Source organism: Moschus berezovskii, chromosome 20 (assembly GCF_049115385.1).
Source record: "Moschus berezovskii isolate FMDL1 chromosome 20, NW_MosBer_1.0, whole genome shotgun sequence".
Taxonomy (NCBI): Eukaryota; Metazoa; Chordata; class Mammalia; order Artiodactyla; family Moschidae; genus Moschus; species Moschus berezovskii.
This window is the reverse complement of record NC_142479.1, coordinates 24297823-24321698: the sequence shown is the minus strand read 5'-3', so window position 1 is coordinate 24321698 and position 23876 is coordinate 24297823. Positions and strand designations below refer to the sequence as shown.

General features: G+C 40.6%; 1 protein-coding gene across 2 annotated transcripts in view; it reads left to right on the top strand.

Annotated features, from left to right (window-relative positions):
- The window catches only part of PPM1D (protein phosphatase, Mg2+/Mn2+ dependent 1D), a 64524-nt gene that overhangs the window by 9782 nt on the left and 30866 nt on the right, over window positions 1–23876 (top strand). The window contains exons 2-3 of one of the 2 annotated variants that reach the window (XM_055400200.2): window positions 13204–13429; window positions 22091–22215. In XM_055400200.2, coding sequence (XP_055256175.1) covers window positions 13204–13429; window positions 22091–22215 — 351 coding nt within the window. Of the gene's footprint in view, window positions 1–13200; window positions 13430–22090; window positions 22216–23876 lie in introns of both variants that reach the window. The other variant, XM_055400193.2, reaches the window with a different exon arrangement.

The window sequence follows — 23876 nt, the reverse complement described above, 5'->3', positions numbered from 1 at the left end:
TTAAGGACACTTGTCTTTGGATTTATGACCCACTCTAATCCAGGGTGATCGCTTCTTAAGATCTTTAACCTAATTACGTTTGCAAAGATCCTTTTCCCAAATTAGGTCACATTCACAGCTTCTGGGTGGGCATATCTTTTATTGGTGTTGGGAAGGCACCATTCAATCCTCTCCAAAGGATATTTATGTTGTCTCAGATAATCTCCCTGTGAAACATATTAATTACAAAAAGAAAAAGATTACAGGGAGAAACGTGGCAGACACCACCTTATTTGAGTGATTCAAGGGTAGCATCACTTTCAGTTCAGTTCAGTTCAGTCGCTCAGTCGTGTCTGACTCTTTGCGACCCCATGAATCACAGCACGCCAGGCCTCCCTGTCCATCACCAACTCCCGGAGTTCACTCAGACTCATGTCCATCGAGTCAGTGATGCCATCCAGCCATCTCATTCTCTGTCGTCCCCGTCTCCTCCCACCCCCAATCCCTCCCAGCATCAGAGTCTTTTCCAGTGAGTCAACTCTTCGCATGAGGTGGCCAAAGTATTGAGGAGTTTCAGCTTTAGCATCAGTCCTTCCAATGAACACCCAGGATTGATCTCCTTTAGAATGGACTGGTTGGATCTCCTTGCAGTCCAAGGGACTCTCAAGAGTCTTCTCCAGCACCACAGTTCAAAAGCATCAATTCTTCGGCGATCTCATGGGACAAACTGGAATTGCATACTACCTGCAGGGAGATGATCATATTTCTGTGATGTTCCTGCCAAAAATGCATAATCTGGTTACAAACTTGAGGAAACATGAAACAAACCCAAACTGAGAGACATTCTTGAAATGACTGGCCAAGTGTTCCTAAAAAGCATCGAGGAAACACTGAGGTTCCAAGTTGGAAGTGACTAAAGATACATGATAAGTAAATATAACAAGGGATCCTGAATTTTTCCTTTTATTATAAAGCATATTGTTAGGCTAGTTGATGAAAATGAGTGAGATCTATAGATTAGGTGGTAGTATGCTGCTGCTGCTGCTAAGTCACTTCAGTCGTGTCCGACTCTGTGTGACCCTATAGACGGAAGCCCACCAGGCTCCCCCGTCCCTGGGATTCTCCAGGCAAGAACACTGGAGTGGGTTGCCATTTCCTTCTCCAATGTGTGAAAGTGAAAAGTGAAAGTGAAGTCGCTCAGTTGTGTCCAACCTTCAGCGACCCCACGGACTACAGCCTACTAGGCTTCTCCATCCATGGGATTTTCTAGGCAAGAGTACTGGAGTGGCTTGCCGTTGCCTTCTCCAGGTAGTATGCTATCAATGTTAACTTCCTGATTCTGATGGTGTAGGAATTAGGGCTTTTCTGGTGTTTATATTGCAATTCTGTTCCTCAAATTTCACCCTCCAGGCAAGGAATCTGCCTGTAATGCAGAAAACGCAGATACTCGGGTTCGATCCCTGGGTCTGGAAGAATCCTGGAAAAGGAAATGGCAAAACTGTTCCAGTATTGTTGCCTGGGAAATTCCATGGACAGAGGAGCCTGGCAGGCTACAGTCCATGGGGTCGCTGAGTTGGATATGACTGAAAGACAGGAATTAGATACTATACACAGGAATTAAATACTATAATAGTGTTTGGGACTGATGGTATATTTTGTTGGCGGTTGACTTTCTATTGGTTCAAGAAGAAAGTTCTTTGGATTATTCCTGAGGGGACGGGGAAGTAAACCTGAAGAAGCAGGTGTCCGATCAGAAGAGGAATCTAGGTAGCTGTTTCATCAGAGCCCTGCAGTTGGATGCATACCAGATAACCAAGGCTGTGTTTATTTGTTTCAGTAAAGAGGATAAATCAAAACTGCAGCAACATTTGGCATCATCAGTTGATTATAATCCCCTGTCATTTTCTAAGAGCTGTCAGACTTTTGCAGTAGTCAAACTATATCAGATCATCACCTCTGCTCATATTTTAATGGTGACACAAATCTTTGTGGTTCTTTGGGAGATGTGATAATGCTTTTAACTTGCTATTTTGGAAGAGAGTGCTATTGGTGGTCTTGCACTTGGCCTTTTCTACCGTAATAGACTTTCTGACCAATTACTGAAGAACCATGAGAAGAAGCTGTTAGTTGCTGAAGTTGTTTGGGGACCAAAAGCTGTGTGATAGGTTTGGGATTCCATTGGGTCTCAGGTAGACTGGATTGAAAGTCTGTTTAGAACCTGACCTCCATGGGCCTTAGCTCTTATTTATCAGTGGACTGTGGCTGTATTCTGTACCTCCAGAATTACTGTCTTAGAGCTGTTGTTCAGTAGTTACTCAGTGTTGTGGGGATCTCCTTTTCCTCGGTGTTTAGCTGCGTGTGAAATTGGCCACATACCACTTTGAAGATGGTTAACAATTCTTTAAACTTGGAAGATTGTTTTGTTTCTTGTTTTTTCTTGGAAGACCATTCTGGAGATCCAGTTTTTCTTCTCCCCTGTTGTCAGTGAAGTAACCATACCAGATTTTCCTTGGGTAATTAACTGCTCTCATATGATCTCCATCATCTCAGGATTTTCCCACCCACAGAGATCAGGAGACCCATTTTCACTGCAGCCTCTTCCCTTAGTATTTCTTGCTTAGGAGAAAAGCCAGTAAAATGTGTTTAAAAGATTTTGATGTACCATATATAAAATAGATAAACAGTGAGCATATCTGTATAGCACAGTGAATGCATTCAATATCTTGTAATAACCGGTAGTGGAAAAGAATAAAAAGAATATATAGGAACTTCTTTGGTAGTCCAGTGTCAAAGACTCCAAGCTCCCAATGCAAGAGGCCTGGGTTCGATTCCTGGTCTGGGAAGTAAGACCCCACATGCCACACAGTGTATCCAAAAAATTAAAAAGAGGTATAACCAAATCACTTTGCTGAATACCTGTGACTAACACAATATTGTAAATCAGCTATACTTCAATTAAAAAAAGGTTTTGGTGTTTACTTAATTACTTCTTTAAGTATTGAAGAGAGTCTTCTCAACTTTTCTTGGGGTGGATAAGTGGGATGCATATTCATATAATAGATTTAATCTAAGGCCCCTATTTCCCTAAATCTTTGAATTGTTTCCTTTATAGCATTGTGTTTGTTTTCTGGAACTTCCATAATAAAGTACCAAAAATTGGTTGACTTAACGGAAGTTTCTTGTCTCACAGGTCTGGAGGCCCAAGGTGCAAAATCAGGGTTTTGGCTGGGCCATGCTGTTTCTGTATTCTGACAGCTCTTGAGAGGAAATCTTTTACCTCTTCTAGCTTCATGTTTACCAGGAATTCCTGGCATTCCCTGGCTTGTAGAAGCGTCCCTCTAGTCAAATGACTCTCTTCCTTATGTGTTTAACATCTTTTCTCTGTGTGTCTGTCTGTGTTCTATTTCTCCTTTCTATAAGAACACCAGTCCTACTGGATTAGAGCCCCCCTCATGACTTATTTCAACTTGATTGTCTCTAAAGACCCTCTTTCTGAATAAGATCATGTTCTGAGGTACTGAGTATTAGGATTTCAGCCTATCTTTTTTGAAAGGACACAGTTCAGCTCATTAACAGTCATGTTAAATTGTTTGTTATTTCCCAGTCATGGAATCTTAGGCCGGAGTTGGATCTGTGTTTGCAGAGAAGTTTTATTACCATAATTCTTAAGCTAGTATGCTCACCGTAGACTATCCGCTTACTGTTTATTGATAAATTCAGCCCTGTCTCACCACTGGTTACTATCTGGAATATGAACAAGGGACTCAGTGTCTTCTTCCCCTTATTGGTTCCATAACTAATTGACATTTTTCTGAGAATCAGTTGCCTGCAACCTACTCTGTGGTACTAGTTTTGTATTAGAATTCTTTGAAAACAACGCAGTGACTCAGTCTATAATAAGGAGGGAAAAGAACATGGGCATTTATTAGAAGGATGTTAGGTAGCTCACAAAATCAAACTAAAGGCTAACCCAGGTTTCACAGTGGACAAAAGCAGGTATCTCTGGGGTTCTAGGTGACAGGAACTAGTGGACACTTATTGAAAGGTTTTAGTTTCTGGGGTGAATCAGCTCCAATAGTTGGCTTTATGCTTTTTTAGCTAATGATGCAAATATATGAAAGAGTGACACAGGTCATTTGCCTACACCTATCCATGGGGTCGCTAAGAGTCGGACACGACTGAGCGACTTCACTTTCACTTTTCACTTTCACACATTGGAGAAGGAAATGGCAACCCACTCCAGTGTTCTTGCCTGGAGAATCCCAGGGACGGGGGAGCCTGGTTGGCTGCCGTCTATGGGGTCACACAGAGTCGGACACGACTGAAGTGACGCAGCAGCAGCAGCAGGCCAGGAGCAAGCAGGTTTTTCAGTTCCATTCCTAAAGACTACATACAATGGAGGCTGTGAACTCCAGAACAAAATTGGGATGCTAGTATTAGAAGGGGGACTGTGTGTTAGACAGGTGTGTGCTGTATTTTAATACTGTAAGTAAAGACTAAAGTAAAAGCAACATAAGGGCTTCCCTGGTGCCTCAGTGGTAAAGTTTCTGCCTGCCAATGCAGGAGACGTGGGTTTGATCCCTGGTCTGGGAAGATCCCCTGGAGAAGGAAATGGCAACCCACTTCAGTATTCTTGCCCAGGAAATCCCATGGACAGAGGAGCCTGGCGGGCTACAGACCATGGGCTCGCAGAAGAGTTGGACACAACTTAGTGACTAAACAACAACGACAAAAGCAATGTAGCCTTTTCCTCCATTCAGATATTCCTCAGGAAAAAAAATTTCCGAAAGCTGAATTATTTGGTTGAAGAATATGTTTTATCTTTTGATGACTCTTGATACATGTTTTTCAAATTGCTTCCTGAAGGCTTTTACTGTTCTGTACTACTTTGACATTAGAATGCTGTAAAAATTCTTAATGCCGTGATTAGGACTCTGTTGAATTGCCTGGGTTTAAATCCCAGTTTCTCCATTTACTGCCTGTGTGACCTTACCTCTTTGTGCCTGAGTATCCTCATCTTTAAAATAGAATCAAGATAGTACCCACCTTGGACTTCCCTGGTGGCACAGTGGATAAAGAATCCACCTGCCAGTGCAGGGGACACAGGTTCGATCACTGGTTCAGGAAAATCCCATATGTTGAGGAGCAACTAAGCCCGTATGTGACAGCTACTAAAGCCTTCACACCTAGAGCCTATGCACCACAAAAGAGAAGCCATCGCAGTGAGCCTACTTACCAGGGCTGGAGAAAGCCCTGGGGCAACAACAAACTAAAAAACTACCAGTTAAAACTTAAAAAAAAAATAGCGCCTACCTCTTGAGAGTTAAATGAGTCTCAGTTCATTTCAGTTCAGTCGCTCAGTCGTGCCCGACTCTTTGCAACCCCGTGAATCACAGCACGCCAGGCTTCCCTGTCCATCACCAACTCCCGGAGTTCACTCAAACTCATGTCCATGGAGTCGGTGATGCCATCCAACCATCTCATCCTCTGTTATCCCCTTCTCCTCTTGCACTTAATCTTTTCCAGCATCAGGGTCTTTTCCAATGAGTCAGCTCTTTGCATCAGGTGGCCAAAGTATTGGAGTTTCAGCTTCAACATCAGTCCTCCCAGTGAACACCCAGGACTGATCTCCTTAAGGATGGACTGGTTGGATCTCCTTGCAGTCCAAGGGACTCTCAAGAGTCTTCTCCAACACCACAGTTCAAAAGCATCGATTCTTCGGAGCTCAGCTTTCTTCACAGTCCAACTCTCTCATCCATACATGACCACTGGAAAAACCATAGCCTTGACTAGACGGACCTTTGTTGGCAAAGTAATGTCTCTGCTTTTTAATATGCTGTCTAGGTTGGTCATAACTTTCCTTCCAAGGAGTAAGCATCTTTTAATTTCATGGCTACAGTCAGCATCTGCAGTGATTTTGGAGCCCAGAAAAGTAAAGTCTGACACTGTTTCCACTGTTTCCGCATCTATTTCCCATGAAGTGATGGGACCAGATACCATGATCTTAGTTTTCTGAATGTTGAGCTTTAAGCCAAGTTTTTCACTCTCCTCTTTCACTTTCATCAAGAGGCTCTTTAGTTCCTCTTCCCTTTCTGCCATAAGGGTGGTGTCATCTGCATGTCTGAGGTTATTGATATTTCTCCCAGCAATCTTGATTCCAGCTTGTGCTTCCTCCAGCCCAGTGTTTCTCATGATGTACTCTGCATATAAGTTAAATAAGCAGGGTGACAATATACAGCCTTGACGTACTCCTTTTACTACTTGGAACCAGTCTGTTGTTCCATGTCCAGTTCTAACTGTTGCTTCCTGACCTGCATAGAGATTTCTCAAGAGGCAGGTCAGGTGGTCTGGTATTCCCATCTCTTTCAGAATTTTCTAGTTTATTGTGATCCACAGTCAAAGACTTTGGCATATAAGTCTCAGGATAGAGATTAATAGATATCTAATTAATATATATTAATACATGATAAATATATAAGTACCCCCAAATTTAAACTTATTATAAAGAACATATACTTTCTATACATGTTTATAATAGCTTTACATCATCCAGAAATTTTACATTTTTGTGTTGTAAAATTTATTAGTCTTTAATGACTTATACACATATTCTGAAGGATGCTTAAATCAGAATTCATATACTATCTGATATTGTTTTTAATATGTTCCTAGTTTTAAGCCATTTTTGTTTTTTGATTAAAATGTAAAGTAGAAAACAAAGGCTAAGGAGGACATAAAGAGGCAGGTTCCTTGATACATAAAGTCATTGCAGTTTCTATCAGAACCTCCACAGGGTGGAGGTTGCTTCTGAAGTTCATATGGAAAAATACTTCAGAGAATATTGAGAAAGAAAAATAATTGGAGGATACTTAAACTCCCAATTGTTAAAAAGCACCATAAATAGATCAGTAGGATGAGTCCAGAAATAGATCTGAGGCAAGATGTAACATATGATAAAAGGTGACATTTCAAATGAATAGGGGAAGCATGGATTATTCAGTATTTTTAGATCTTGCAGAACATCTTTCATAATATATTAGTGCTTTTGACAAAAAATGTGATTTAAACATTAACATTTCTTTGAATATCCTTTTTATTTTTAGCTTTTTTCCTCCCATTTCATCTCATTTTAGGTGCTTTTTGCCAACAGCTAAACTGCTTGTATACTGTAGGTAAATTTTGTTTTTCTGAATGTGCTCAAGAACTCTTTTTTCTGGGAGTTGACTTCGTTCTCATTATATTTAGCTGCAGAAAACAATCTTTTCCAGTTTCTTAAAAAAAAAAAAAGGAAAGGAAAGGTTTTACTTATAGCCATAAAATAAAGTTCTAAAGAAACATATGCCATACTCTAGGCTGAGCTTCTAAGGAATGATGTCTATAACCAAGCTGCAAAACTGCATGGTCTATAGAGCTGTCTGCTGGGATCTATGTTCGCAGAATTGATGCCTTTTTCCTGCTGCTTTTTTTTTCTTTTAACTTAAAAAAACCCCTGAAATATAGCATGCATACATAAAAGGCCGTACAACATAAATGTACAGTATAATAAATAATCATAAAATGAACACCATCCAGTTAAGAAAGAGAACATTGCCTGCACCCCAGTAGGCCCTTCTGATCTCATATTCCTCTCTTCCCCCAAAGGGCAGCCGGGATCTTGACTTATGTGACTATAGTTCTGTAGTGATTTACTTAGTTTTCTTAATAGTTTTGCCTGTTGCCTGTAAACATGATAGTTTTGTTTTTTTTCCCCTAAGAAAATCATGCTGTATGTATTTTTTATCTCATGCTTCTTGTGAGATTCTTACCCGTGGTGTGTAGTATAATCTATTGTTAGTTTGAAGGATATTTGAGTTGTTGCTCATTTTAAGCCCAGATGAACAGTGCTGCTGTGAGCACTCACAGGTATTGTGTGACATGTGCATTAGTTTATAGTGCATACCAAAGGGTGAAGAACAGCCAGAGTATGCCTGTCTTCATCTTTACCATAGAATGCCTAGGTGTTTTCTAAAGTAGTTGTACCAGTTCATACTCCTACCAGCAGCTGATGATAGAACATGTTATTCCACATTCTTAACTTACTATTGTTAAACTTTATGCAATCTGATAATTAAGTGTGGTATCTCATTGTGGCTTTTAATTTGTATTTTCCTTATGATTAAAGAAGCCAAACATCTCTGCATGCTTTTTGGCTGTCTGCATGTCCTCGTTTGTCAAAGCCTGTTTAGGCTCTTTATGTGTTTTTCTGTTGAGTCTTATTGATTTGATTTGTTGGAGCATTTTATGTATTCTAGATACTATTCCTTTGACCCATATATGTTACAAATATATCCTCTTCCATTCTGTGAGTTGTCTTTTCACTCAGGTATCTTTTAATGAAAAGAAAGTCTTGATGGTAGTACAACTTCATAATCATTTTATTTTATATGGCTAATCCATTTTTTGTCTTTAGGAAATCCTTCTTTACCTTGAGATCATGAATATACCTTTTTGTGCATTTGCTGAGCATTTTAACTTTGCTTTTCACATTAGGTCTTTTTTAAAAATTAATTTATTTTGGCTTTGCTGGGCCTTCATTGCTGCACGTAGGCTTTCTCTAGTTGCAGCTAGCAGGGGCTACTCTCCAGTTGCAGTGTGCAGGCATCTCATTGCAGTGGGTTCTCTTGTTGCGGAGCACGGGCTCTAGGGCCCACAGGCTCAGTAGTTGCGGTGCATGGGATTAGTTGCCCTACTCAGTTCCAGGAGCAGGAATGGAACTCGTGTCCCCTGCATTGGCAGGCAGATTCCTATCCACTGCGCCAGAGAAGTCCCTCATGTTAGGTCTTTAATATACCTGGAATTGATTTTTCGTGTTTGGCATCAGGAACTCACAGTTACTATTTTTAAATTTTGTCCCAGTTCCATTTATTGCATGTCTGTCTTTTCTCCACTGTTCATCTATCAAGTGTCTAAATATGCATGGATCTGTGCTGACTGTTTTATTTGTTCACTGCTTTACTTCTTTTCCATAAATGTCTTATTAGAGATTTGTTAGCATTGTTCCCAGATATTTCACACCTCTTGCTGTTACTGTGGATGGGATCTTGTTTTTAAAGTTACATTTTGTAATTTTTTCTATTTGACAGAAATATAATTGATATTTTATGTAAGTATTTATATCCATTGACCTTACTGAACTTTATCAATGCCAGTAATCTAGCCACAACTGTTTTCTTTGTTTTTTTTTTCCAGCTTCACTTGGTGTCTCTCAGGCTGTTTGCTTTTTTCTTAAATACATAGTGGTAATAACAAAAACTAGTGTTTTTAAAATTTATTTATTTTATTTTTGGCTCTGCTGGGTCTTTGTAGCTGTGCGGACTTTCTCTCTAGCAGTGAGTGAGGGCCGCTCATTGCAGTGGCTTCTCTTGTGGCTGAACACAGGCTCTCGGGCTTTAGTAACTGTGGCTCCCAGTCTCCAGAGCACAGGTTCTGTAGCTTAGTTGCTCTGTGGCCTGTGGGATCTTCCTGGACCAGGAATCGAACCCATGTTCCTGCGTTAGCAGACAGATTCTTAACTACAGAGCCATCAGAGAAGCCCGCAAGCCAATGTTTTTTGAATGCTTACTATGTGTCTGGTACTGTTGCAGATGGTTTTACATGTGTATATGGTATATGCACATGAATTTCTAGCTTCATCAATATTGGTAGCTGTTCTGGTTTCCCTCAGCAGTTATTTCCTGTGCTGCAAGAAGCCCTCTGCTGTGAGTGACAGGTCACTCTGGAGGATGGAGTCCATCTGTATGATGTGATGGGACAGGGAGATGCACTGTAGGGTTCAAGAGATGGCTTTTCGGCATATATAATTTTGGAAAAGAAAAGAACTAGTTAGTCTAGATACATTAGAGAAGGCTCATGGCTATAAAAGTTGAGTGGCACCTCATCCACTTGGCGGGGGCGGAATTCATTTCTTCTCCCACATCCCCTTTGAGATCCTGTTGTTCCCATCGGCAGATGCACCACTTTCCTTAAAGGAGAGCAGAATTGAAAGAGACACACGTACCCCAGTATTTGTGGCAGCACTACTTACAATAGCTGGGACATGGAAGCAACCTCTATGTCCATCGCCAGATGAATGGATAAGGAAGTTGTGGTACATATACACAATGGAATATTCAGTTCAGTTCAGTTCAGTCGCTCAGTTGTGTCCGACTCTCCGCGACCCCATGAATCACAGCACGCCAGGCCTCCCTGTCCATCACCAACTCCCGGAGTTCACTCAAACTCATGTCCACAGAGTTGGTGATGCCATCCAGCCATCTCATTCTCTGTCGTCCCCTTCTCCTCCTGCCCCCAACCTTTCTTAGCATCAGAGTCTTTTCCAGTGAGTCAACTCGTCGCATGAGGTGGCCAAAGTATTGCAGTTTCAGCTTTAGCATCAGTCCTTCCAATGAACACACAGGATTGATCTCCTTTAGAATGGACTGGTTGGATCTCCTTGCAGTACAAGGGAATATTACTCAGCTATAAAAAGGAACACATTTGAGTTAGTTCTGATGAGGTGGATGAACCTGGAGCCTGTTACACAGAGTGAAGTAAGTCAGAGAAAGACAAATACTGTATATTAATGCATATATATGGAATGGAGAAAGATGGTACCGATGATCCTACATGCGGGACAGCAAAGGAGACACAGATGTAAAAAACAGACTTTAGACTCAGTGGGAGAAGGCAAGGGTGGGATGATTTGAGAGAATATCTTTGAAACATGCACATTACCACATATAAAATAAATGACCAGTGCAAGTTTGATGCATGAAGCAGGGCATCCGAAGTCAGTGCTCTGGAACAAGCTAGGAGGATAGGGTAGGGTGGGGAGAGAGGTGGGAGGGGAGTTCAGGATGGGGAGGACACATGTATACCTGTGGTTGATTCATGTTGATGCATGGTAGAACCATCACAATATTGTAATTATCCTCCAATTAAAATAAATTAATTAATTTAAAAGAAGAGAAGTATTATAGTTAGTGCTGGGGCTTCCCAGGTGGTGCTAGTGGTAAAGAATTCACCTGCCAATGCAGGAGACATAAGAGACGGAGATTCGATACCTGGGTTGGGAAGATCCCCTGGAGGAGGGCACATCAACTTACTCCAGCATTCTTGCCTGGACAGAGGAGTATGGTGGGCTAGTCCACAGGGTCACAAAGAGTTGGACATGACTGAAGCTTCTTAGCATGCACGCAGTGTAGTTAGTACTGGCATCTTAGGAACTTAAATGTTTCACCTTTTACCGTGTGGGGAGTTTAGGCACTAACCTAGCTCCCACAGTTTTAAATGAATCTGCCAAGCTTCCACCATCCATTCCTTACTTCAGCCTTTGTCACTGCCTCTGAGTTTAAACTTTTCTGGAACTCGGTTAACAAGGAATACTGAGGTACTGCCTTCTTTACTGACTGCTTTTTCCTCATGTTGAATTACAAATTTTGCATTCTGATTTTTTTCCCCTCAGTACAATTCCATTTGTTTAAAATTTCAGGCTTTTCCGGTAAGTGGCCTGAGGTGAACCCTAAAAATGGTGCGCTATTCACTTGACCCAGAAAACCCCACAAAATCATGCAAATCAAGAGGTTCAAATCTTTGTGTTCACTTTAAGAACACTCGTGAAACTGCCCAGGCCATAAAGGGTATGCATATCCGAAAAGCCACCAAGTATCTGAAGGATGTCACTTTAAAGAAGCAATGTGTGCCATTCCGTCGTTACAACGGTGGAGTTGGTAGGTGTGCACAGGCTAAACAGTGGGGCTGGACGGAGGGTCGGTGGCCCAAAAAGAGTGCTGAGTTTTTACTACACATGCTCAGAAATGCAGAGAGTAATCCTGAACTTAAGGGCTTAGATGTGGATTCTCTGGTCATTGAGCACATCCAAGTGAACAAAGCCCCAAGATGTGGCGCAGGACTTACAGAGCTCATGGTCGGATCAACTCCTACATGAGCTCTCCCTGCCACATTGAGATGATCCTTACTGAAAAAGAACAGATTGTTCCTAAACCAGAAGAGGAGGTTGCACAGAATAAAAAGATATCCCAGAAGAAATTGAAGAAACAAAAAATTATGGCCCGGGAATAAATGCCACAAAAAATAAATGCAAATAAAAGTAAAAATAAAATAAAATTTCAGGAATTCCTCAGATTTTCTTATGACCCTTCTCTGTGTTTCATGACTGTGTTTCAGGACTTTTTATATTTGTAATCTGTCCTTTCAGTAGGATTTTATGGGGGGAATATGTCAGTGTTCAGACTTTGTTTGCTATCTTGAACTGTAATTTGTTTAATGTTATAGAATATTTCATTCTTGTAGCTCAGTTGGTAAAAAAATCTAGCTGTAGTGCAGGAGACCTGGGTTTGATCCCTGGGTTGGGACAAGCCCCTGGAGAAGGAAATGGCAACCCACTCCAGTATCCTTGCTTGGAAAATCCCATGGACAGATGAGTCTGGTGGGCTGTAGTCCATGGGGTTGCAAAGAGTCGGGCTGAACGACTATACTTCATTTCATAGAATATTTCAGAAGTTTTAAATGATAGTGAATATAATCAGTATAGGTTTTGAAATTAGATACATGGGATCTTTGCTGCTAAAAATACTTGAGTTATTTTGAGCAAATTTCTTAACCAAAGTTTTGGTTTCTTCATCTGCAAAATGAAAATAATGGAACTGATCTTAGTTTATTGTTAGTGTTATGAGATAATACAAGTAAAGCTCTTAGCACAGGTAAAGCTCTTAGGAAGTGGTATCCAGTAGGTAAATGTTAATTATTAGGTTATGAATATTCAGCAGAGTTATTTTAAAAACAAATCAAGTCGCTTTTTCTGAAAATCTTTTTGAAGAAAAATTAATTTGAACAGATGATAAGCTGCTGCCAGTATGGTATCAAAACTTTTAACGTATCCTTGCTACTAAATGTAGTTAAGACTAAGACTTATGTGGAATTACTGAACCTAGGATGTAAAATTTTTCTAAGATTGCCTTGATGGTCACAATATAATTGCAATATCTATAACATTAATTTATTAATGTAAGAATGAAGGGATTAACACAAGTCCTTCTTTAATAGCTTTCAAAATATGTTTCTTAAATATTTTTGTGTGCTAATTCAGATTTTAACATGCTAATTCAAGGTAAGTTGCTGTTTTATTCTGCCACGGTAGTTATGTATCCACCTGAAAGTCAACTCTGTTCTTTTCTATTACAGCAGAATGGCCAAAGACTATGACAGGCCTTCCCAGCACGTCAGGGACAACTGCCAGTGTGGTCATCATCCGGGGCTTGAAGATGTATGTTGCTCACGTGGGCGACTCAGGGGTGGTTCTTGGAATTCAGGATGACCCCAAGGATGATTTTATCCGAGCTGTGGAGGTGACACAGGACCATAAGCCAGAACTTCCCAAGGAAAGGGAACGAATCGAAGGACTTGGTGGGAGGTAAGATTGTCCTGCTCTGTCTTTCTTGGTTCTGTTTAGTCCTTTTCTGCTTTACTTACCAGATTGACCTACTTCTCCCTTTTAATGAAGTTACAGATTTTTAGCTTGCTGGTAAAGTATCCATGTATATTCATATTTATTTTATTATTTTGAATTGACTGATTTATTTCTGATAAGTGGCTCCAAAGGGAAATAATATCTTAATGACACTCAAGTAACAAAACATACAGGGATTTATTTAAAGCCTTTTGTATAAACACTAATCAGCATGCCCTTCAGAATCTGGACAAAGCAGCCCTCAGAGTTCCAGAATAGAACAATTTGAATCTATTTTGGGGAATAGAATTTTGTTAGAATTAGCCTTCAGTTTTCCCCTTTGATCTGAAGTCTTGTAGGCGGCAAACCTCTATTATATTCTCAGTGTGTTTTGAGACAGTTTGTTGAAGTGAATTTGACTTAAGCATAGTATTTTAATGATACAAACTAAAATGCAAGGTTATTCTAAAATCAGAGGAAGGAATAACGTGAGAAAATTTAAAAATCATTCCAATACTAATTTTTTAAAAATCAAGAGTCTGAGGCAAGTTAAACAGAATACAGTGTTTTCTAAATAATCATTTAACTCAAGTCTTATAATATTGTTACTTTTTTCTCCTTTCTTGTTTTTATTAAATAAAAAAATTTTTTTCAGAGAAGTAATAAGCTGAAGCAAAGAATTAACATCCTTAAATTACCAAGAGTTCAAAAGATCAGTAAGAAAAACAGTAAAACTCTGCCACCTTCAGATGGCATAAAGGAGAAGTTTGAATGACAGGAAAAATTAAAAACAGTCGTAGAAACATTTGAGAAAATATTTAACGTTGAAAGAAGTGAAGTTCTATTTTTTGTTATTGAGTTAGCAATATTTAATTGTAATGGATATCCTGTTCCTAGGATTGTATATTGGTATGACCTATACAAAATACAACATACCGCTAACTTTAAATGTATATAGGCTGAGTAATTTCAGGAATCTCCTCTGGAGAAGAAATAGGAAATGTGGACCAAAATGTCTAAATAGAGTTATTGATTACAGCAGTGTTTATTGACTGTTGATTTAGCTGAAAATAACTTGAAGGCCCAACATCTGGAAAATGGTTAATTACATTTAATTATATTCATAACAGTGGATATGATGTGAACAAATTTTTTAAAAATCATGGTATTATGAAAATTTTCAAACATTAAAGTAAAGGTCAGGGAATTCCCTGATGGTTCAGTAGTTAAGACTCTGCACTTTCACTGCCGAGGGCCTTGGTTCAGTCCCTCCTCAGGGAACTAAGATCCTGCAAATTGCCTGGCACAGCCAGAACAAACAGACAAAAAAGTAAAGGTAGACTAGTATAATGATCTCTAATACGTATGAGGAATTTTTTAAAAATATACCATTTTTTTGCCTGTTTCACTGAGAGATAATTGACATGTCATTGTGTACATTTAAGATGTACTACATGGTGGTTAGGTTTAATTATATTGTGAAATATTACTACAGTAGGTTCAACTAATCTCCATCTTCTCATATAGATGCAATTTTTAAAAAGAAAAAATAAAGGGAAAAAAATTTCTCCTTGTGATAAGAACCCTCAGGATTTATTGTCATAACAGCTTTCCTGTGTATCATATAGCAGTGTTCACTACAGTCATCCTGTGGTACATTACATCCATAGTACTTATTTATCTTATAACTGGAAATTTGTACCTTTGACCAGTTCCCCCTTTCCCCTGCCAGGAATTTTTAATAATATAGAAGAATGCTTGTTGGTCACCATAAGCAGGACATAAAATTACATTGGTAACTGTTTGTCACCATGGAGATTGTACCAGTTTATACTTCTGTCAGCAATATATGTGAATGACCCTGACAACATAATTATAGAACTTTTTGATCATCATTTAAAAAAAAGTCATCTTGGTGATGCTTTGATTTGAATTTATCTTGAGAAAAGTTGAATGTTTTTTATTTGTTGAAAAGCCATATAGACTTCCTTTTCTGTGTGTTTTTGTGTATCATCTTTGTTTATTTATGGGGGCGAGTAGTCAGCCTTCTTTTTGTATTAGTGACAGGAGCCACATATACATTAGAGAAATTAGACTTACGTATGTGATGAATTTCAGATGTTGTTTTCACAGTTTGTCTTCTGATCCTGCTCCTGGAATATTTTTTCCATGTGGAAGTTTATTTTAATGTAGTTAAATTTATCAGTGTCTACCATTATGACTTTTGATTTTTGTGACATATATAATTCCTTCACTCTGAGGTTGTTACAAAGTCTTCTGTATTTTCTTCTCATACAACAGTTATGAATATTTTGGTCTTAGGAACGCTTTATATTCTTAAAAATTGAGGCCCTCAAAGAGTTTTTTTGTTTATATGGGTCAGATGTATTGACTTAACCATATTAGGAATTAAAATGAAGATGTTTTCAAATATTTGTTAATTTATTGAAAAACAACAGTATTAAACTCATTATGTGTTAACATAAAGACCTTTTTTTTAATGAAAAAATAGCTGTTTCCCCAAAACTAACATTTGAGAGGATTGGCACTGTTTTACAATTTTATGTCTCTTTCTTGTCTGGCTTAGTAGGTGACAGCTAGATTCTTACATTTGCTTCTACATTCAAACTGTTGTAATAAGGTATTTTGGTTGCAGTATCTAAAGTAAAATCAGATTTTACATAGATATATAGGTGGAAAAGGGAGACTGTTTTCAAAGCTTTTTCATATTTTGGGGGTATTTTTGTTTGATACTGTTCTCGAATTCATGAAGAGGGAATTAAAGATTGATAATGTAGTGTAGCTTTTTCATATTCTTTCATTGAGAGCCGTTGGTGTATCAGTAAAGAGCCATTGGTTAAGTAGCATCTTTATCCATGCATGATCTTTTTAACAGACTTTTATTTTTTGAGCAGTTTGAGATTCATAGCAAATTGAGCAGGAAGTACAGGAGTCCCTGTCTCCTCTGCGTGAATAGTTTCTGCTCCCTTCCCCAGAGTGGTTCATTGTTTGATGACCCTACATTAACACATCATTATCACTCAAAGTCGATAGGTTACATGTGGGTTGCTTTTGGTGTTGTGCATTCTAGGGTTTGACAGATGTGTAATGACAGGTGTCCACCTTTATAGTTTCATACAGAATAGTTTCACTGTCCTAGGAATCTTCCGTGCTCTGCCTCCTTTCCCCTTCCTCCCTTTCTATTCCTGGCAGCCACTGGTCTTTTTATTATCTCCTTAGTGTTACCTTTTCCAGAGTGCCACATAGTTGGATCATAAAGTATATAGCCGCTGTGCATGATTTTGAAACCTAGGTATTGGTCACTTGTAAAATATTGGTTAGCCGGGTTATGCAGATCATCCAAATATTGACATCTTTTATTATACAATATATAAAGTTCTATAGCTGTTGAAAAACTCCACTGTATGCACATGGTCTTAGTATTATTAGGAAAATAATTTTGACCTTGCAGATCCTCTGAAATTGTCTGGAGGACTCCCAGGGGTCCCTGAACCATATTTCAAGAGCCACTTTTCTAGTATTTGTATGGTTTTGTCATTTACATTTTAATTTTATAGCTCTGGAATTTTACAGTTGTGTAGTAGCGGTTAAAGTTAACATTTTTTCCTAACTGGCCGTCAGTAGCCACTTGAACAATTCCACAGCCATTCCTTGCTGATTAGCAGGCTTACCAGGCATAAAACCCTTCTGTAGTGGGAAGATGACCTGGAGCTTATCCTCTTCTAGCACTCTTTCCCTGGTTAAGATAAATATGGAATGTCAACTCTGTTACAAGGCAACATTGCTCATTGTAGAAGGATCCTCAAATGGAACTGCAGATGGATAGGAAAGATTTCTATGGACCACAGATTTCTCTTGGAAAGCAGGGACCTTGGGTGTCCTGTGTACATGCAGTTGGACTTGTGTGGGGACCAGGAAGTCACGGGCTCTTGAGACAGATTGCTGTAGCCTACGAAGCTCCCTTGTGGTGGCTGGAAATTGGCTCCAGGATTTCTGTAAGGATCACTGCTGAAGGCAGCGCTCCTGGAGCTGCAGTTCTGGCTGACTGTGTTTCCTGTCCTGTATCCTACAAAGTTAAGTGAACCTGGTTTCATGCTATAGTTTATTAGGTCCTATAAGTGTGAAGGTCAGTATGTATCAGACCACTACTGGTAGTTATGTAAAGTGAGCTTTGCAATCATATTTGTTGAGCTGGCCAAAAAAAAATAGTTCCTTCAGGTTTTCCCGTATGATGATATGGCAGAACCTGAACGAACTTTGAGGCCCACCCAATATTTGGACCTTTTCTGGATGTCCTTAAATACCAGTACCATACTTTTTTAAAATCGAGGCTTTATTATAATTTTTAATATTGGTAGACCTGATTCCTCTCAGTAGTCTTGTAAAAAATCTTTTTCTCTACTATTCTTTTTCTCTGTGAATTTTTAAATTATGTATTTGTATTTATTTATTTATTTTTTAAGTTTATGGTTTTTGTGCTGTTATTTAAAATACCATCTGGACAGCTGGACGAGCTCTTTGCCATTTGAAAGCAGGTGTCTTTTTGCACAAATTGAGCTGATTTGTTATAAGTTATTTCCTCTTTTCCTTCTGTCCTCACCCTAGGCAACTGGCCAGTGCTCTGTTTTCCCAGCCTTCTGTTGCTTCTCACTCAGCCCCTGCATATCAGGCTGATCCTTTTGTTTGCCTTTTACTCACACAGGACAGTGGCAGGAAGTGCAAGAGAAACAGTGTCTTTGACAGCGTTGCTTTGGGCTTTTGATGCCAGGTTAAAATTTAGCCAGTGCTCTTATTCTGTCATTGGTTCCTCGTCGGTGTCTATGCTCAGAGACCATCACAACTGAATCTTACGTGTCAAGAGAGCTCCCAGGAGTGTTATACTGAAAGCAGTGTGGGTAGCTGCTCTAATTACTTAATGTTTCCAGTGGTCATGTATGGATGTGAGAGTCGGACTGTGAAGAAAGCTGATCGCCGAAGAATTGATGCTTTTGAACTGTGGTGCTGGAGAAGACTGTTGAGAGTCCCTTGGACTGCAGGGAGATCCAACCAGTCCATCCTAAAGGAGATCAGTCCTGGGTGTTCATTGGAAGGACTGATGCTAAAGCTGAAACTCCAATACTTTGGCCACCTCATGCGAAGATTGGACTCACTGGAAAAGACTCTGATGCTGGGAGGGATTGGGGGCAGGAGGAGAAGGGGAAGACAGAGAATGAGATGGCTGGATGGCATCACTGACTCGATGGACATGAGTTTAAGTCAACTCCGGGAGTTGGTGATGGACAGGGAGGCCTGGCGTGCTGTGATTCATGGGGTCGCTGAGAGTCGGTCACAACTGAGCGACTGAACTGAACTGAAGCCTTACTTTGGGGCTTCCCTGGTGGCTCAATGGTAAAGAACGTGCCTACAATGCAGAAGCCATAGGTTTGATCTCTGGGTCTGGAAGATCCCCTGGAGGAGGGCATGACAACCTACTCCAGTATTCTTGCCTGGAGAATCCCATGGACAGAGGAGCCTGGAAGGCTATAGTCCGTAGGGTTGCAGAGTTGGACACTACTGAAGTGACTGCATGCAAGCCTTACTTTTTAGGGAACAGGTTTAGGAATGAGCTACAGGGCATAAGCTATTAGGAAGGCGGAATGTTGGTGTCTCTTTTCCAGTACCTCTTGTGTTTCATAGTTTCTTGTGAATGGTATTTTGGTTGGATATTAGCAAAGATTTGGACGGCAACAAACACTTTTTGTCTCTTTCTTTTTTTTTGGTCACGCCACACAGTCTGAGGGATCTTAGATCCGGACAAGGGATAGAACCCAGGCTCCCTGCTTTGGAAGAGCAGAGTCTGAACCACTGGACTGCCAGGAGAAGTCCATGAATGGTGGATTTCGTCTTTATTTCCTTTGAGGGTCAGCTTTGAAGAAAGCATAAAATAAAAAGTAACTGCCCCCCAACTCAGCCCTCCATCTCCCCAGGGGCTTCCGTCTGGGCGAGGTTCCCCCAGCCCCAGCCCAACCTGCCTGGGCATGGGACAGAGCCCCCAGCAGCAGGGCCATAGGGATCAGCGCCTCTGTGTCTCTAGGACCGACCCGCTCGCTTTGCGGGGGGGCGGCAGCGAGTCCCTAGTCTCCTGGGCTGCTCAGGAAGCCCCTTCCCCATGGGAGAACGGGGTCCCCAAGCAGATCCAGCCGGCCCAGGCCAGGCCCCCAGACCCCAGGCCTCTGGCTTCAGCCCTCCAGCCTCAGCTCCCTAGTAAGTGCCCGCTGTGCCCCCCTTCACAGCCCAGGCCCCAAGGACGCAGACGTGGGGTGGGAGACAGACCCTCCTGGTGCAAGGCTCGTCAGTGCCTAGCGCTCAGGCGTGCCAGCCAGATACGGCGGGGCCCCCGTAGGCTTCTGCCCCCCGAGGCCTGCTGGGCACCCCTCCCCCGGGTGCTGCCTGCCTGCCTCTCCCAGGGAGCCCCAGCCCCCCGAGTGCGCCCGGGATGCTGCCGGGGCGGTCCAGCCGGTGCCGCCCGCTCCTGCTCTGTCGCCCCGGGGCCCTGGCGGCTCCGCCCCCGCCCTCGGACTGAGCGTCCCTAGTCCCCTCACCAGAGGAGGTGGCGCGTGGAGGCGCCAGCTCTGCTGCCTCGGAAGGCGAGGGCGGAACACTCACCTGACCGCGGCGGGCTTGCCGCGCTCGCCCCAATAAAAGCAATCCCAACCTCAAAAAAAAAAAAAAAAAGATAACCGTCTTTGCTGGCTCTTACTATAACCTGGAACAATGTTTCTTTCAGTCCTACAAATTAATTCTCAAAAGGGGGAGTAAATGAGCAACTCTCTTGATATTTCTCTTCTGTGTTAACATTGACCAAATTTTCCACCATGTTCTTTACTTGTTTCATTCCCCTCCTGTTCTGTCTGCTTGTTGTAGCCCCATGTGGCTGTTTGAACTTAAATATAAATTAATTAAAGTTAAATTAAAAATTCAGTTCCTCATTTGCCCTAGCCACACTGACAGAGCTCAGTCGCTGGGCGTGGCTGGTGGCTGCTACATGTTAGAATGTGAGGAGTGAATGTTTCCATCACTGCCGAAGTCAGGTGAGACAGCGCTGCTTAAGGCCCCTGGCCTGCCCTTGTCTCGTGAGGCTTGTTTTCTACTTTGGAAAGATGGTTGAGGTTGTTCTCCTTATGCTATATTCATGTTTTTCTGGACTCAGGAAGATTTTTTTCTCATTTATATATATATTTATGCCTTCGTTTCTGTTAGAACTTTTATTCTATTTGTTATCTCCTCTCTAGTATCTTCATTCCTTTGAAGATAGAGCAGAAGTAGAAAAGCCATAGATGGAGGTGAACTGGCTGGCTGCTGCTGATGTCCACAGCATTTCTTAGCGACATTCCTGTGGAGATGGTCACCATTGTCTGTCCTGTCTTCTGCTTTGTGTATCTGGAAGCCAGTTGAGGTTCTGAGTACATCAAGTTTAGGGGGACAGAGTCACGCTACTCACAGTCCACATAGTAAGCTGTGGAGACTCACATATACATCAGGATGTCATAGTACTCATCAATAAGGAGAAGAGTAACTGAAAAGAAGACCGCAGATGATTGTCAGCTGACCTGCCGTAGATGAAATGAAATTTCAGACTATAATCAGAGGGTTTCAGTGTGCATGTGGGACCAGAGTGTGAAGACTTAATTTGATAACCTTAATGTCATCTATCGTTGAGAGTCAGGAATCCGGTCTTGTGCATGTATCTGTCTGTCAGGTAAACCTGACATCAGGCAGACTAATATTTGTTTCTTGGAATGCTCTTTCCACTCTTCCCCTCAACTTTTTTAAACCTTCCAGGGAAACATTTTTCTTTTATTTTTTTAATTTCAGGCAGATTATGGTTAAATTGATTTAAGGGCCAGTTTCCCATTTCAGTCTTTCGGGCATAGGTTGAGAGACCATGTCTACTGTGTTTTTAGTATTAACTTTTTTGCTGAAATATTTAACCGTATTTCAATATGTTAGGCACCCTGGAGTGTAGTAACTACTCTGTGTATTAATTACAGATTTCTCTTGCTCCTCCACCAAATTTCTAGGAGGGTTTTCTTGTTCTCTAACTCCCAGATCTCTCTCTCTACAGCTGATCTGTTTCCAAGGTCTAGTTTCACATTTCTAAATACAGAAATAATCTAAATACGTAGGTATTTCTAGTGAGGCATTTCTTATTAACCCCTCATCAAAAATACTAAAGCCGAAGTTCTGTTTTCAGTACCCTTAAATCCTTCAAAACCTATACAACCTTTTCGACTTCTTTTATGTATTCCCTCTTCGTTTATAACCACTTCTTCCTCCCCTCAGTTTTCTCAGTTAGCAAATTATCTTGCTTTTATATACATGCAGTCTACTCATTTCTGTTCCTCTGTGCTCCCTAAATAATCTCCAAATTCTCATCTTAATCTACCCTGTTTTGTCTTTGCCTTATGAACAGGAACTTTGATTTTTGCATCTTCGTGTCTAAAGCAGATGAGTCATTATTTTGTGATAATACAGTCTGATTGTAATAGTTATTTAACATGTGAAACTACTTGAGTTGGTATATTGTGATCACTTAGTGTAGTTCTGTGAACTCTTGTCTTTCAGCGTGATGAACAAGTCTGGGGTGAACCGTGTGGTTTGGAAACGGCCTCGGCTCACTCACAATGGACCTGTGAGGAGGAGCACAGTCATCGACCAGATTCCCTTTCTGGCAGTAGCCAGAGCACTTGGTAAGTAGGACTTCTGTTTGGTGAAACCATCTTGGATGTTCTGTAGCGTATGGTGGTAAAATAAAAGACAAGATTGAGAATTAAACCCTCATTTGGCACGTACTGAGTGTAAATATGATACTGTAGTAAATGATTGAAAACCTGATTGAGAAGAAGGTTAAAGTGTGGATTTCAGTGCCATTTGCTCTTTGATCCTGAGTTGTGTTCAATGTTCTGATAGTTTCCATTTATTCCTAAGGAAGTAAATGTATACCTAGGCTTGATGTTAGCCTTAAAACTATTTCTAAATGTCCTTTCCTACTTCAGCCCTTCAAATTTCTCTTCAGAGCCTTCAAAACTCATTTTTCTTTTTCATTAGCTAGCAAAGTAAATTGTGACAAAATTAACATACTTATTTTCTGTTCTATCTTGTTTTGGAAGGAAGGCTAGAGGATTGTAACTATAGAAATATCTTACTTTGGATGTACTAGTTAACTTTTCTTCTAAAGAAAATTTCTCTTAGAAAACACCATTTTTTTCCTTCTCTCCTTCTGCCTCTAAAGACACTTGAGCACTGACTTGGTTCCAGGTACTGTATTAGGGTTTGGAGTGATGATACAGATACACTCTGCCCTCAGGGAGCAAGAATAAATAGTTGGGGAGATGGGTGATAAAGAAGTAAACCTGTCCTGAACCTAGTATAATATTGCAGGTCAATTATATTTCAGTTTTTTTAAAAGGTAAGCTTGTACATTGTAAATGGTAAGCGTGTACATTGTAAAAGGTAGCTTGTACATTGTAAAAGGTAAGCTTGTACATTGTAAAATGTAAGCTTGTACACTGTACTGTAAACAGTGAGAGACTTTATTTTCATGGGCTCCAAAATCACTGCAGATGGTGACTGCAGCCATGAAATTAAAACATGCTTGCTCCATGGAAGAAAAGCTATGACCAACCTAGACAGCATATTAAAAAGCAGAAACATTACTTTGCCAACAAAGATCTGTCTAGTCAAAGCTATGGTTTTTCCAGTGGTCATGTATGGATGTGAAAGTTGTACTATAAAGAAAGTTGAGCGTAGAAGAATTGATGCTGTTGAACTGGGGTGTTGGAGAAGACTCTTGAGAGTCCCTTGGACTGCATGGAGATCCAACCAGTCAACCCTAAAGGAAATCAGTCCTGAATATTCATTGGAAGGATTGATGCTGAAGCTGAAACTGCAGTACTTTGACCACCTGATGCGAAGAACTGGCTCATTGAAAAAAACACTGATGCTGGGAAAGACTGAAGGCAGGAGGAGAAGGGAGCGACAGAGGATGAGATGGTTGGATGGTATCACCAACTCAATAGACGTGAGTTTGAGTAAGCTCCTGGAGTTGATGATGGACAGGGAATTCTAGCATGCTGCAGTCCATGGGGTCGCAAAGAGTTGGACATGACTGAGCAACTGAACTGAACTGAACTGATTTGTACATGAAATAATTACAGATTGGAAATATGAAAGAAAGAAATCACAGGAGTCCTGTGATAAAGAATAATTTAGAAGGGAAAATCTATCTTAGGTAGTGTGATAGAAATGTTCCTTTTAAGAAGTGTTATTTTAGTTGAGATGTGGTGGCTGAGAACAGGTATTGTGAAGAGCCTGTTGAAGAATATTCTAGGCATGGATCCTGAATTGGGAA